This window comes from Lissotriton vulgaris, chromosome 8 (genome assembly GCF_964263255.1).
Source record: "Lissotriton vulgaris chromosome 8, aLisVul1.2, whole genome shotgun sequence".
Classification (NCBI taxonomy): domain Eukaryota; kingdom Metazoa; phylum Chordata; class Amphibia; order Caudata; family Salamandridae; genus Lissotriton; species Lissotriton vulgaris.
This window is the reverse complement of record NC_141696.1, coordinates 1,000,949,956-1,000,966,340: the sequence shown is the minus strand read 5'-3', so window position 1 is coordinate 1,000,966,340 and position 16,385 is coordinate 1,000,949,956. Positions and strand designations below refer to the sequence as shown.

General features: G+C 43.8%; 1 protein-coding gene across 1 annotated transcript in view; it reads left to right on the top strand.

The window, feature by feature from the left end:
- The window catches only part of PIBF1 (progesterone immunomodulatory binding factor 1), a 797,165-nt gene that overhangs the window by 699,550 nt on the left and 81,230 nt on the right, over positions 1-16,385 (top strand). Inside the window, exon 17 of the mRNA XM_086933412.1 lies at positions 4,928-5,107. Within this exon, the coding sequence (XP_086789538.1) occupies positions 4,928-5,107 (180 nt within the window). The remainder of the gene's footprint in view (positions 1-4,927; positions 5,108-16,385) is intronic.

The following is a 16,385-nucleotide window of genomic DNA, read 5'->3' as shown; positions in this document are numbered from 1 at the left end:
TCCAGCCGGCAGCAGGCACTACCCTGTACACAGGCTACCCCGAGCTAATCACAACACTGCAATGCACCGTTGTGATTGGTCTGAGTGCCATTGATCGGCACTCAGACTGGAACAGGGAACCTGTGCATGTTTCTGACCAGGCTGTGTAATGCAGCCTGGTAGGAGCCTGCAAAGTGTGCATGAACTGTTTGGTAGGCCCAAGAGGGCCGGCTAAACAGTTCATGCACATTTTGGGAGTGCAAACCACTCCTCCCCCTTGTGCTGTCCAGCTCCGCCCCACACGGCACAGGCCACTGGCTGCATGCAATCGGAAACATGAAATGACAAAAACGATAACTTTATTGTCATTTTATTTCTCCTTTTTGTCTAGTGGGGCAACGCTCCTCCGCCTTAGCGGTGGAGCCGCCACTAATACTTGCACTCGTACAGTCATGATACGTTGCTTAGCTGCACTACACAGCAACAGAACCCACACAACGCTTCTCAATTGAGTATGTATTCAACAATGGTGTTTACTAGTTCTAGAGGGCTAGTAGATGGGTTGTTTGCTTGTCGGAGGGATATATAATGCCTATTTTATGGTCTGCAAAATGTATGATTTATGTAGGCTGCAATTGTTCATCATACTGTAGTAAAAGGAGACTATGCAGTGAGAATACCAGTGCCTATTTTTTGCTTTGTGCTACAAAGTTATTACCCGTAATGGCCAAAAGGCAGCATAGATTGCAAAATGGACATTAGTGACGAAGATTGGGAAGAAGCTCTGTCACACATCACCAAACATTGTAAAGTCAATAGGTGTGCTCTGGCAAGCTGAGCTATGGTTATTTTATTATTTTTTGACTGCGTGTCACAAAAATAAAAAAACAAGGTAGAAAAAAACTTGGTAGCTAAATTCTTGCAATAAAGATTTTAAGTAAATAAAAATACCTATCCCATAAAATGTGAATGCAAGGTTATGGGTGCTTTCTAGCACGCAAGTTTATTCAGAACGAGTATAGGCACCCTTTTTACATTTAATTCACTTTCTTTTTATTTTTAATTCTCGTCGCAGGAATATATAGTTCTGGGATGGTCTTCTCGCTTGGCTTCATTGGACTAGTGCAATGTAGCATTTGATAGTTTTTACTTGGCCCCCATTCATTTCCTAATTAACTTACCACCAGCATTCCAACTAAGCTTGTATGTTGTCTGGTATGGTATGTTTGCTGGGCTATGATGCAAGATGGGACATCGTTTTCTTTGTCACCACAGAGCATTCAGCTCTCTAATCAATACTAATGGTCCTGCAAACTCCTTCAAGGCTCTTGAAGAGTTTCTTGATGAGTCCGTTGTCTGGAGTTCCCTTCAGAAATTGTTCATAGACAGCCAAGTTTTCAGTTTGATGCCCTAAACTTTGCACAAACTGCAAGTGGATAAAGGGTTTCCTCTATTCTCCAGTTGTGTGTAGAAGGGCGATTGTTTGGGCAGACCTGCGGAAGTCTGCTTTTTGGGAGCTCCAAGATCTATGTCAAAAGGCCTTGGTGCATTAGCAATTCCTCTGATAAAAATGATTTAACAACTGAGTTCTGCAAAATTTGAATTCTCCTCTCTAGTTCAAGAGAATAATTTAACCTGAAGGCACTAATATATTTGTCCTCCATATAATTTTTGCAGGGTGATAAGTTGAAAAACTTAGGGAAACATGAGTGAAAAAACAAATTTTGGCCATAACCTCAAATATTTCTCTTTTGTGAGTTACTGTAGGCTCTGGCACTATGCATGCTCGACAGATAATTGAAAGTTGAGCTTTTTTCCTGCCAAGCATTTAGAATCCAACATGTAGATTATTATCCATCCCAATTTAATACTATTGAGATGTGCTCAGTCAAAAGACTGCAGTAAGGCTTTTGGACGGGGCAAAATGGCTGCAGTAGGCTCTGTATTAGACAAGCTGGGTTCATATGGGGTGTTCTGTGGAACCACCATAGAACTAATTTTCTCAGACAAGCATTTGAGAGCACAGACCTTAAATACCAATTGTACTCCTCTTGTATAATGGAATATACCCTGATAGCCTGCAGTAGCGGGCTATACCAGCCATTAAAGGCCTGCTCCAGCGTTAAAGGCCCGAGTTGACCTAACCGTTAGGGCGATCAACCTCAAATCTGGGGAGCCAGGTTCCAGTCTTCGCAAGGAAGCACAACATCCTGTGATTCTGGGCAAATCACTTAATCGCTCCATGAATAACAAAAATGAATGTGTCCTCATGTATCGCAACTGGTGCTTGTGTAAAGCGTTTTGATACCCGATACCTTCAGGTGATGTTTGCGCTATATAAACCGCCGTAAAAAAAGGGAGCAGGCCTTTAATGGCCGGTATAGCCCAGCTATGGCGGGCTATAAGGCTATTCAAACATTCCGCCACTAGAGGGCAGAATGTTCTAAGAAATAAAACAATGGTCTCCGTGAGGCAGAGGGGATTTAAATCCCTTTGGGCTCCATGAGGCCTTTGTTCACAACAACAACTGTGAATGATAAACATTGGAATGTTGGCGCTCCTAGCTTTTACCCGCTAATAGAATCTCGGATCACTCTATTGTCTTTAATGGAGTTCCCAACGTTGCAATGTTCTAATATGGCCTTAGAGCCCACCGTAGCGGCCTCTACCAGCCATTAAAGACCCGCTCCGGGGTTCGGCCTTTAACAAAGGAGTGGTCCTTTAATCGCCGGTAGAGCCAGCCACGGAGGACCCTAAGAGTATTAGAACATTCTGCCCCTAAAGGGCAGAATATTCGACTTTGTAAACCAAAGGCCTCACGGAGCCCGAGGGGATTGAAATTTTCTTGGGCTTCTTTAGGCCTTTTGTTCACAGCAACTGCTGTGAACAAACATTGGAATGTTGGAGCTCCGGGCTTCTACCGAATATTAGCCCCTTAAGTGCTGCCTCGGTGCATTGGCCGACGGCAGCACTACCTCCCCAGTGCTGCGCACGACCATTGGACGTCCATTCAGCACTAGTTCCAATGGACAGCGCAGCACTGGGGAGGAATGTTTAATAGCATCTTTGAGGTTAAAAGTCCAGAGCTCTACATTGTTTTCAATGGAGCTCCCAAAATTCCAATGTTCTAATATTTATTTTAATGGTCCCTAAGTGAGGGAATTATCTAAAAAAGGTATTTCATTATTAGTTCACAGAATAGTACATTAGTAGCACACACCCTTTCTTTAATCTCTTTAGTGTGAATGTCTCTTTGCCCCCCATCTGCCCTACAGTGGGGGTAGAACGTCTACTAGACCCAGCATCAGTCTTCCCCCCTAACAGTGGCTACTCTGACATCCACTTGGTTTGATTTGCTCTTGAAAACAGTCATTCTTTTATAAGAGCATCCAACTTGTCTTGGATCTTCTCCATCAAAGCATAAGAATGTGTTCTCAATTAAGCTAAACCTTAAAGGAATCCCTTCATCTTCTGGAATCCCATGATCTGCCACTAAAAAAGGAGGCAGAGAACCCGAGTGTCTATAGCAGCTTAAATGCCACGCCGAATGCTGAACTGTAACACCTAGCCGATAGGACAGACAAGCCCAGACCATCTCCACTTTATGATTTCCTAGTTTGGATGTAAAAGTACTTTGAAGGGTATACAGTGGCAAACAGTCAGTCCAAGATCATTTTCCCAATTTAATTGGATTTCTTCGCCCTGGAAGGTGTTATCTCATCAGTTCACTTTGACATCTTTTATATATCAAACTGTAAAAGCTAATTTCATTCAGTCCTGATCGGTTTAATAGAAAGTTTGTCAGTTTTATGTTGAGCTTCACACAGCATTAAGCCATGCATGGCGCCGGGAAACCCATTGAGGGTAGCTGAGCGCAATACAAATCCAATAAAATAAATAAAATAAATAAATGACTGAGTGGAAAAATTAGAATTGTAAAATTCCACAAACATATAATGTTAGACATACCTGAAAAGGGTTCTCTGAATCACTATACATAACTTACAATGTACTAATTATTAATAGTCGACACGTTTAGGTGACCGCTTGTTATCCTAAAGTGTCTATTCACCGTCACCCTAAGCTGTTGCACAGGGAGATGGAAGGGGATATCAACTGGACAGAAGGCCTCATTCCACTACAGAGGTGAACAGTCCAGAGATATAAAATCAAAAAAGAATCGAGGAGAATACTAGGCCTCGGCGAAATTCCTGTTACAGTGGTGTAATCTTGCATACTCTCACGTTGCACAAAATTCTGAAAGTCAAACTGTTACACTACGTTGTATAAAGCGCATTCACTGCAAAAATGTAGCATGCGCACACAGGAACAGTGTGAACAACCAGAATGTTTGCAGCGTTCTTGCTTTTTTGGACTTATTTTGTACAAAATAAGTTCCACTCAAGGATCCAGTTCATGCTAAAATATAGTGCCTAATTTCAGTTTTGCATTACACTACATTTTGCGCCATGTTCCCGAAATTCTATGTAATTACTTAAATGCACTTGGCTAGATATCATCATAGGATGATGGAATTTTTCCCTGTCAGTTTTAAACGTCATTAACAAAAACCACCGTACAGTTTGTAAAACGCAGGAATTGCATTTATCAATTTAGATGAGTGGGTAGCATACTGCTCTGCCTATGAATTGCATAGAAAATTAGTTTCGGTTTCTGGGCGCAGGTTCGCTCCAAAAGGTACAGAATGTTTTTATAATAGTTTAATTTTCAAACCCGTACTTGAGAGACGCATTTTTCTTCATTGTGCTCTATTTACAAGTTTGTATGTGGTATTTTTGGTGCATCAATATTTTGTCTTGATCTGTGTGTTTCAACCTACGGCAAAACATAATAGAGTAATAGGTCCCGAAGTGTACATGTTTGATTCATAATATAGAATGTGTGTTCAAAAGAACTTGGTCATGTTTGTTAATTTTCTCCACAACAGGAATTAGCAGTCATGAAGCAGGTTCTTCTTAGTTTGCATACCAAACGCTCTGCTGGGCCAGGTGCTACTCAGGGTGATGGAAAAAAATTGACCTCAAGATCAAAATCTAAATCGCCTATTAAAATGCTACCGCAACATCAAGATGAAGAAAATATATATATTCCAAAGCCAACCTTATTTGTAAGTTAACTGTCTCTTCACATTAACTGTATGTTAATAACCACACTGTCATTTAATGTTGTATTGAACATATGTCCATCACACACTTCAGTTCATTCATCATGGGCCTTTAGATTGGTGAGTTTTATGAATTTCAGCATACATTAAACACTATGGAATCCTAGGTCTTTATGTTAAACTATTCAATTGTTTATGATTTTATTACTAACACCTCAAATGTATCTAGTAAGCAGGCCAGTTCTTTTTGGGCCATTACAGAGGGATGACTAAGAAGAGAGCTAATGTGGATTGGTGGCTATTTTGTTATGGTACATCTTCCAAGAAGCTGAAGGTTAAGCTGCTATGTGTGTACATAATGCTAGCCGACCACCAGATTGGCTTTATGGTTGTGTTTGTGTGTTTGTTTGTAGCTTTATATAGTGGAGGTTTCCAGGCACTGTCCATGGGCACGGGGAGATTACGTGATTTGCCCAAAATCACAGGATGTTGTGCCAATGGCGAGACTTGAGCCCGTATCCCCCGCTCCCAAGTCGGCAGCTTTGGGCGCTGCGCCACATTCTCTCCTGTGAGCAATTTAAAGGATAAGGACTGTAAGCTGTCATTGTGATGTAAAGTCTCAAGTTTTCAGTTGGAAGCAAAATGCTTTGATAGGCAAAAGGTTGGACCTAGAGAGTCAGACACAAAAGGAAACACACTCATGTCTTTTTTGATCAGCATGAATAGAGGTACAATCATAGCACAAAAACCAGATCACAGGCTTGAGCTAGCATATTTTTTCAGTAGGCACTTTGCCTAGGTCCTCCAGAGATGACATTTGTTCTAAATCACAGGTTTTGAAAAAAGGTCTGTATCATAGCCTTATAGCCCACTGCCGAAGGTTATACCAGTTGTTAAAGGCCCTGAACCTGAGTTATAGACAGAGCTGCAGGTTTTGGCCTATAACAAGGGATAAGGCCTTTAATAACTGGGATGACCTGAAGCAGAAGGGCTAGAAGGCTATTAGAACATTCCGCTCACTAAGGTAGCGTGTTATAAATTAAAAAGGGAAAACCATGAAGACAGGCATTGGAATGGTGGAGCTCCAGGCTTATACCAGCCATTATAAGCCCGAACCAATTTCATTGTCTTCTGTGGAGCTCTCAACATTCCAATCTTCTAATTTCCATTTCTTAGCTCCAAAAGCGTTCACATGCTTATTAGCAGGTTTATGTAGCCAGAAACCCCAGTTTTGGTCCACAGCAAAGTGCCAGGCTCTGATGACTAAATGGGAATTCTCTGCAGCACTTCATTCACTGCTAGGACCCCCAGCACTCCCCATGCTCAGTTGCAACTAGTCCAGTGGTTTTCTTCCAGACAGGACACTGTTTTAGGACCACCATGGCTCTCCAGTCAGAAGAGGGCTGTTCCACAAGGACCAGTAAGTTTCACTAGCTAGACCTGGACATTGCATCCTTTCAGATCACAAGTAGGCTTGCACTGTGAGTCCTAGGATTATCTTCCCAGTTCTAGAGACTCAAGAAAGACCTGGAGACAAATCTCTCCACAAGCCTCTTTTTGTAGTCAGAAAATCGCCAGTGCATCAGCATGTTTCTGTCTTATATTCTTGTCAACTCTCTGTTGAGAGAGGGGTAAAGAGTGGGCATTTTCAAAGATGAAGCTAGTCCGCTATTGTTAATGACCTCTAAGAGAATCATTTACATTCCTAGGATTCTCCTCCTGTTTTGGACAGCGGTTACATTTGGTGTATGGCCTAGATATTTTTTTTCAGGTGAAACCTGCTCCATAGCCCCTTACACCACAGAAACCGAAAATTATTTACATTTTCCCCACTTGTGCTCATTTAGCTTCATCACCAAACTTCACCCAGGCTAGCCCTATTCATTACTACCAAAGATCAAAAAAAGTCTCAACCCCAAACCCAATCTTCACCAAGCTGTGTATGGCTTTTGACGTCTACTGTCCGGGGATGGCTCCCTTGTTCAAAGAAAGGCTATGCTTAGTGACCTGTTCAAGAGGTTGGTGTGATCTGAAGGCCCTGGTTTTCGTTTTCCCTCTCTTCCTTTGCTCAATTGTAGGCTCCCTTTGAATTGCAGCTTCTGGCTTTCACTTGAAGGAAGGATTAGGTGGGAATGATTGGAAATCAGCCAGAAATGTGAGTGGCCTCTTGTAAACCTTACAGTTGGGCTTTAGGCAGACTATAGTTAATAATTCAAAGTTATAAAAGGTAATTACCATCTGTTTATTTATTTTTCACTAGTTGAACCTGTCCCTTTTCCCGAGGTTATCCCCAAACTTTCTGCTTTTTTTTCTCCTTTTTTTCTGACCTTTTTTTTGTTGGCTTTAGGACTCTGGGCACTTCACCACTGCTGATCAGTGCTAAAGTGCTAAAGTGCATATGATGTCTGTCTGAATTGTAATGGTGATTGATTTAGCCATGATTGGCATATTTGATTTACTAGCAGGTCCCTAGTAAAGGGCACTGTGTGTGCCCAGGGCCTGTAAATCAAATGTTGCTTGTGGGCCAGCAGCACTGATTGTGCCATTCACATGAGTAGCCTTTCAACCTTGTCTCAGACCTGCCACTGCAATGTCTGTGAATATAGTTTTGAACTGTCATGTCGACCTGACAAGTGCACCCAATTGCCAGGCCCAAACCTTCCCTTTAACTACATGTAAGGCACCCCTAAGGTAGACCCAAGGTAGCCCCATTGACAGGGTGCATTGTATGTGAAAGGTATGACATATATTGGTGTGTTTTAATTCTCCTGATACTGAAATATCACCAGTTCCGTTTTTCACTATTGAAAGGACTATCTCTCCCATAGGTTATCATTGAAGCTACCTTGTAACCTCTTAAATAAATAAATCCGGTATTTGTAAAGCACAAGCTACTCATCCCTAAGGGTCTCAAGGCGCTGGGGGGGCATCGGGAAGATTAAGGGAGCTATTGCCATGAGACACATGATGCTGAGCTAAGTTGCCGCCGGCGATCGAACCGTGAGCTCGGGGCTCCTGAGTCAGCTGCCCTGGCCACTGTGCCACACCTTACAAGTGTAACTTTAAATTGGGAAGAGATAGAAATTTGGAGTTTGGGGTCCTTGAACTCTCAATTTAAAAATACGTCTTTTAGTGAAGTTAGTTTTTAAATTGGGTGTTTTAAAATGCCACTTTTAGAGAGTGGGCTTTTTTTGCATTACTATTATATTGCCTCTGCCTGCCTGTGGAATCCACGTCTCGGGCAGTGTGACAATTGGGCTGTGTTAGACCTGGTATCTTTTAGCTTGTTTCCCCTGTCTTTTTGCTTTCTGACCTCCCCGGTTTTGACTCTGTTTTGCTCGTTTAATGTCTCTGTGCACTTTCTCACTGCTGTTCAGTATTCAAGTGCAAGTGCTCCTGTTGTAAATTATGTTATGGATTGGTGTGTCTATAATTGGCATATTTGATTTATTAGTAAGTCCCTAGTAAAGTACACTGAGTGTGCAAGGGCCTGTAAATCAAGTGCTGCTAGTGGGCCTGCAGAACTGGATTGTGCCACCCAGACATGCAGCCCTGAAAAGGTTCTCAGAACTGCCACTGCAGTGTCTGCACGTAGTTTGTAACTGCCATTTCGACCTGGCAAGTGCACATTTTTGCCAGGCCCTAATCTTCCCTTTTCCTACATATAAGTAACCCCTAAGGTAGGCCCAAGGTACCCCTGTGTGCAGGGTGCTGTGTAAGTTAAAGGTAGGACATTTACATGTGTGCGTGACATGTCCTGGTAGTGAATTATAGTGTATTTCAGTTTTCACTATGGAAAGGCTATCTGTTCCATAGGATAGAATGGGAGTTTACATCTTATAAGTATAACTTTCTTTTGTAGCAAATAGGAAAAAGGAGTTTAGTATGCCTGGACTCAGTGTGTAAAAATTCACCTTTTAGTAAAGATGATTTTTATTTTCTGTGTTTGAAAATACCACTTTTAGAAATTAGGTAGTTTCTTGCTTAGCCATCCTGTGTGCCTCTGCTGGGTTTGTGGATTGAATATCTGGCTTTGGAGTGACTATCTGGCTTTGGAGTGACTGTGACTGGGGCTGGGGATGTTCATTCTGTTCAGACAGCCACTGGGGGGTCGAGGTGTGTCCTGCCTTTCCTGGATGAGTCAGTACTGGGCTCAATAGACCTGGACTGCATTTCCTTGCACCTGAATGGGCCTGGTGTGCCTTGGACAATGCTGTCCCCACCCACCTCCTACCGGGAAGCTGGGCCAGAGAGGACAGAACTGTTTTTTAGCTGAGCACAGACACTCTCTGCCACAAGAGAACAAAGTATAAATATTGGAGCCCAGACCCCAGAACTTTAGAACTCGCTGGAATCAAGGAACCTGCCAAGAAGAAGAGCTGCCAGGAGGAGTACTGCCCCTTTGATGTGTTGTCGCTTTGTTGGGTTGGCCTGCAGTTGCTGCTTGGGCAGTGAAAGGACTGAACTTTCTCTAACTTTTTGCTGAGTATCTCCAAGGGCTTGGAACTGAGCTTCCCTCCTGTTCACGAAGTCTCAGAGACAGCAAAGACTTCACTCACCTCTGGGCAAAGTCTCTTGAACCGTGGGTTTCAGTTGCTTCAGAGGGGGGAAAGTAGCCGACTCCATCAACGGCTCTGTATCCTGAAGGCACTGCAGAGGGCACCAACGCATCTCGCACCGCAACCCTTGTCTCACCGATGACGATGACTGTCTCCACTGAGCCACTGCTTGCACTGCGACCTCTGGCACCTCAGTCGTACCGCCACGCTTCACCTCACCACTGTTGTCTCACCGCCGCCGTCACTGCTCTTCAACTGGCTCTCGTCTGCACTGTTATCTGTCAGCACCGCATCGAGCACCGCCTCACTTCACATCGCATCCCCGGTCTCACAAAAGCAGCTCGACAACCGTCACCGAGCCGCTGCCTGCACCGCGACCTGAGAACACCGCACTGCGCACTGTTATGCTTCGCACCGCAACGATTGCCATGTCCGGCCGCAACGAAAATGGGATTGTTTGAGTCTGTCGACCCTATCGCTGATCCGCTCCAGTGCAGTCAGCAGGGACTGTTGGATTCTGTCATTTTCTGTATTGCTGTAGCTCCAGACAGAGCTACCGACTTCAAGGAACTGAATTTTTAAAGTTATTCTTGCAAAGTGCATATTTTTAAGTACTGTGTGTTGGAGTTTTGTCATTTGTATCTTGTTTTTGATATATAAAAATATTGGATATTTTTCTAAACTGGTGTGGTGTCCATTTGTAGTGTTTTCACTGTATTACGGTTGCTTATGCACAATGCTTTACACACTGCCTCTGAGATAAGCCTGACTGCTCGTGCCAAGCTACCAAGGGGTGAGCCGGGGTTAGTTTAGGAGTGTAACTCCCTTACCCTGACTAGGAAGAAGGGTTCTTACTTGGACAAAGGTACCTTCCTCTGCCAACCAACTAGAGACCCCATTTCTAACAGGCTATTTGTGCATTCACTCTAGACAGTCACACAAAGGGAGCTGAAGTGTGCCCTGCATATCCTGAAGACCCATCACCAGGCCGATGGTTCTCTGTAAGCTAGAGTGGTGGAAGGTCTTGTAACTAACACCTCAATAGGGCTGTGCCTGTCCTCTCACAAACCTATCTGCACACCCTGTAGTGTGTCTGAAGCCAGTTCATGGAAAGGCAGGGTCTTGTCCATTACACAGACTTTCCTTTGAAATCAAAGGCAGAAACTGGTATAAGTACTGGAGCTAAGGCACCATAACACCAGAACACTTCTGTACTAAGAGTAGATTCTGCCAAGCAGAAGAACTGGAGAAGCTGTAGGAGGGTAACTGCCACTCTGCTTGTTGCTATGTTGTGCTGGCCTACTGCTTTCTGCTTCTGTCTGGGGCAGTGAAAGGACTGGACTCCGCTTTCTGTATCCTGCTTGCCAAGGTTCTCAAAGAGCTTGTGTGTGCTTGCTTACTTTTAAGAAATCTCAAGCCATCAAAAACTTCATCTGCAGCCCCTGAACTCCTCTGCTGGGAGTTCTGACCTGCCAAGTGGTGCCAATTCCAGTTCTGGATCCCTGAAGGTGGCTTCTGCTGCAAGAAAAGTAGAAAATCCACCCCTTCGTCTTCAACGCCTGTTTTTCCTGCTGCAAGCTTGCCGTGCGGTTGAAAAACCAAAGCATTGCCGCGGTGCGGCCAAGGAAACGAAGCAGCACCTGTTGTGTGGCTCCAAGATAGCCGAGGCCCGAGCACCGTGTCTCCAACGCCGAGGCACCCGCTCCGACTCCAACGCAGGCCCTGCTGTGCAGCTGAAGATTCAACGCCTTACTTGCTCCTGGCTGGGAGAATCGAAGCAGCGCCTGTTTCGCTGCTGCATTGACCCCAGCACACCTGGATTTTCCGTGCATCGAGACATGCGCCAAGTCTGCATCGATGTTGCCCAGCGAAAAGGAACAGAGGCCACGTGTCCGAAATCCTCCTCACCATCCCTCGCAGAAGGGAATCGACAGATCATCATCTTTGATCGCAAGGAATCAACAGATTACCTCCTCTGCACCGCAGCACGGAATAGACGCATCAACTCCTCTGGCAGTAAGGAATCAACGCATCACGTCCCCTGAGAGTAAGGAATCGACGCATCACTTTGTTTTCTGCGCCTCATCTCCCCTGTGCCTGTTTTTGTCTTTTGATTTTGGCGCATCCAAGGAACGTTGCACTAAACAGTGATACAGCCATCGTTTTCTATGAACTGAACTGCTTGAACTTTCTAAAAGTGACATCTTTGCTTGTGTAGGTTTGATTTTTGTTGTTTTGGTCTTGTTTTATTCAGGTAAATATTAGTTATTTGTCTAAACTGATGTAGTGTCATTTTGTAGTGTTTTCACTGTGTTACTGTGTGTGTAAGTACACATGCTTTACACATTGCCTCTGAGATTAGTCTGACTGCTCGAGCCAATCTACCAAGGGGGTGAGCAGGGGTTATTTTAGCTGTGTATTTCTCTTACCCTGACTAGAGTAAGGGCCCCTACTTGGACAGGGTGCAAGCAACTGCCAACTAGAAACCCCCATTTCTAGCACCCTTTTCATATTGGATTAACTGTAGTTTGCACATTAGTTTACAAATGTGTTTGCCTGTTACATTATATCTTATATATTTTTAATTACAAGTGGGAACATTTTCCTTTAAATGTTGCAACTCGTAAGTGCACTTTGCACAATTCTAGAACCCTTTGCACACATGTACAGTTGATTTACCAAACTGGCAATTGTATATTTAATAATTTCTCCTTTATTAGGAGAACTTGTGTAACTACGGTCTTGTAAACAGGCCCCCATTGCTAATGAAGTTAAAAAAGAATCAGACGCCAAGTGCAATAAACATGAAAAAAGGTGGATTTCCTACCAGGTGGGTCATTGCAATAGTCCGGTGTATGATAAATGCAGCAACATAGTCCAGGGCATAGGTTTATCTTCCTCTGAGAAAATTGGACTCTTTTCGCATAGTAGTATTTCAATTTTTAGTTCCATTTGGGCTCATCTCAATGTTGACATAAGAGGGGGTAAATGTTGATCAGTATTTATAATTCCTCACAGGCTTTGACCCAGAGCAAGAGAGAGAAAAACGCAAAAGAAAAAAATGAGAAAGAAGGCTGAACATCAGTGACAAAGGGGGGAAAGTAGGGATGAAAAGGAAGCTGCAGGGGCGTTGCTTCGGGGGGTGTTTTGGGTGTTACACCTCCTAATACATTTATTTTCTGGTAAATAGTTGGGTACAGGTGATTTCAGTCGAACATAGCAAGGTGTCTGTTGGATTTCACCACCAGTTTGTACATAAACACAGACAAAATGCACACACGCTCTCTCCTCTGCTTTGAAAGTTTTCAAAAATGTTGATTATTTTACGGAATAGTGTCTTCTCTCACTTAGTATGCCTACCAATCTGCATTCATCTCCCTTTCCACTGTCCCTTTAGTCCCTCCCATGTGCCCTGCTTGTCATATAATATATTTTGACATTTTATGCCAGTGTGATTGTTGGAAAATCTGACGCTCACACAACCCTTAATCTTACTGACCAAGCTACGCCCCTGGGAACCTGCAGGAAGAAGATAAATAAGCAGAGTGTGTGGGGTGGTGGATCAAAGACTATGAGGTGAAATCAAGACTACGCAGCCTAGTTATTCACCAAGCCGAAATTCAGTAGCGCCCGCTGCTTATGAGCAAAACGTTCTGCTCTGGCATTTATTCTTTCACACATTAAACACTATCTAGCGTAGCATAGCATCAACGAACCCCAGCCAGTTCATTGTCTCCAAAGCATTAAGCGTGAGTAGTTTATCTGGTTCCAATATTTTTTTCTTGACTACTTATAATTGTACTGCTGTATTTATAAATTAAAATACAAGTCCCAAAATGCCTTAAACAGCAAGGTCTGAGCTTCTCATGCCTGCAATAGAACAACCTGTGATCGCTCTCACTTCACCCTATGATCCCTTAGAATGATCTTGCTATGGAATATTAGGCCATGCTTCCCTGAGGCGCCTAACCCACTGTTCAACTGAGACTCATTACCCAGTCCTCTCTTGAGATGCATCTCCCAGAGCCCCTTCTGAGATGCATCGCCCATAGCACCTCCTGAGACACATCACCCAGAGCCGCTCCTGAGACGCATCACCCAGAGCCCCTCCTGAGACGCATCACCCAGAGCCCCTCCTGAGACGCATCACCCAGAGCCCCTCCTGAGACGCATCACCCAGAGCCCCTTCTGAGACGCATCACCCAGAGCCTCTCCTGAGACGCATCACCCAGAGCCCCTCCTGAGACGCATCACCCAGGGCCCCTCCTGAGACGCATCACCCAGAGCCCCTCCTGAGACGCATCACCCAGAGCCCCTCCTGAGACGCATCACCCAGAGCCCCTCCTGAGACGCATCACCCAGAGCCCCTCCTGAGACACATCACCCAGAGCCCCTCCTGAGACGCTTCACCCAGAGCCCCTCCTGAGACGCTTCACCCAGAGCCCCTCCTGAGACTCATCACCCAGAGCCCCTCCGGAGACTCATCACCCAGAGCCCCTCCGGAGATGCATCATCCAGAGCCCCTCCTGAGATGCATCACCAAGAGCCCCTCAAGGACCTTCATGCAGTTCTTCTATTGCTACTGTACTTCATCCTCTGTCCGTTTAAGCTCAGTACTATATGATACCTACCGCACATGATTATTTATGCTGGTTTGACTGTGGGTGTAAAAAAAAACAGTTTCTATATTTCACCAACTTAATTTGTCCGACACCAAACACTTGTGACCAACAATAGGTTTTCTAGGGCGACAGTGCTGCATGCATTGTTTTCTTACTCTACTTTGTCCAAAGTACATTTACAACCGATATCAGCTATCCACTGCTTTTGAATGAAAGTGTTCAGCAGCATTGGAGAGGGAAGTATGGAAATAACGTCCCTTGACGAAACTCTGTATCAGGACACAATCTGAAATAACTCGATACCTCAAAACTTTTTTCCTTTTATTTGCACGTTAACTCAGTTGTGTCTAATTGAGTCATAAAACCACTCCCGCTGGAAGTAAAACAGTAATTAGTTCTGTTTTTTTTTACAGAGTTTTATATATCTCGAACTTGACCCGAATCTGGTATCAGAGCGCCTTACATAGCACCAGTTGCATTACATGAGGACACTTTCATTATTGTTAGGCACAGGGAGATTAAGTGATTTACCCAGAATCACAGGATGTTGAGCGTCATTGCCTAGACTCGAACCCAGTTCCCCAGATTCGAGGTTGACCGCTCTAGCCGTTAGGCCAACTTCTCTCCACAGAGTTGGCATCATTATTAATGGGTACAATGCATTTCTCTTACCAGCTGCATGCTCTCCCGTCTTATTATTCACTTTTAGTGTTCCTCAGCCAGTAAATCTACTGGAAATAGTTTTATGGTTGCAGGGGGTGACTTTCCCACCTTGTAAAGTGCCCAAAGCACAAGATGCCACTGCTACACGATTTGACTTTGAGAAAACACAGAGCATGTGAGCAAGTTCTTTGTTCTTATGGAGCGGCATTGCTATTCTTTGCTCAGACCCGTGTAGCAGAAGTGTACTTTATTTTTCTGTTTTCCGAGTCAGATTTGGGGAGACATCACGCTGGTTTCAATGTAATGTGAAGCTTGCGCGGAGGGAGTCTTGTGTTGATCTGCATTAACATTGTCATCTGAGCTTTGAAGTCCACCTCACAAGCCCATCTCCAGAATTTCAGCGAAAATATAAATCCAACAAACAGAATTATTATTTTTTTGTGTGAGAAGATCAATTCCCAATTTATTTTGTTTTTATGAATATAAGTTGTTTTTTTGGGGGTATGAGAGCAGGCCAGCACTTTGACATGTGACTTGCTTGGCATCTGTTGCCATGGTATTGTTGTTGGAAAATATAGGTTACGGTTCTGAGATTTTAATGTAAGTGTGCCCATACCGTTGAAACATCTTCACTTTGTGTGCTGTCTCAAGATATAACAGATGGACTTCATGCCAGCAATTTGTGCCTTAATTTCTACAAAAGCTTTCCTTTGCAGACAAATACACAGATCGAGGTTGAATGCTCGCTTTAAGGTTCATGGAAGACTACGACTGCACAGCCAGCCAGAGGAATCACAGTTAATTGTGAAGTTTTCTAGAAGCTAGATGTTCTAGAAGCTTGATCCAGGTTCCACTCTCATTCTCAGTCATGTCATTATTGCCCTATTTTTTTGTTTCAGCAGAGGTGAGAGTCACCAACAATACAGTGCTGTTTCCATAAGCAACATAAACTGCTCACTTCACGTCTTCCTCAGCCGTGAAGATATTCATTTTCCAAATGTGGCCCTTATCCCCGAAATGAATAACTTTGTGTTAATTCATCCTCAACTTGAAACATATCTTAATTCCATTAGGTAAAAAGAATCACTGACCAAAGACCGTCCTGTATTATTTTTCCCCTCTGGGCCACACTAGCGAACAAGTAGCAGCGCAGTAGTGAGTAATCATTAGATGCTTGGAAAGGCTCCCTTGGCCAAATACAGGAAGCCTGCTGCCTTAGGTCAGCCTTAAGTGTTTGAATAATTGTGTTTTGTGACTGGGCGGTCACGAAAGATATCAACGCAGAGCAGTGTGTATGATATAAAAGCAGAAACAGAGAACTTTATTGCAGAAGAATTCCAAGCCCATAAAATATGTTGATATCCCCTCCCTGTTCGTCATTTCTCAGTGCTATTTTCCTCCTTTTCTATCCTAGGATTCTTTAATTGTTTTCATGTT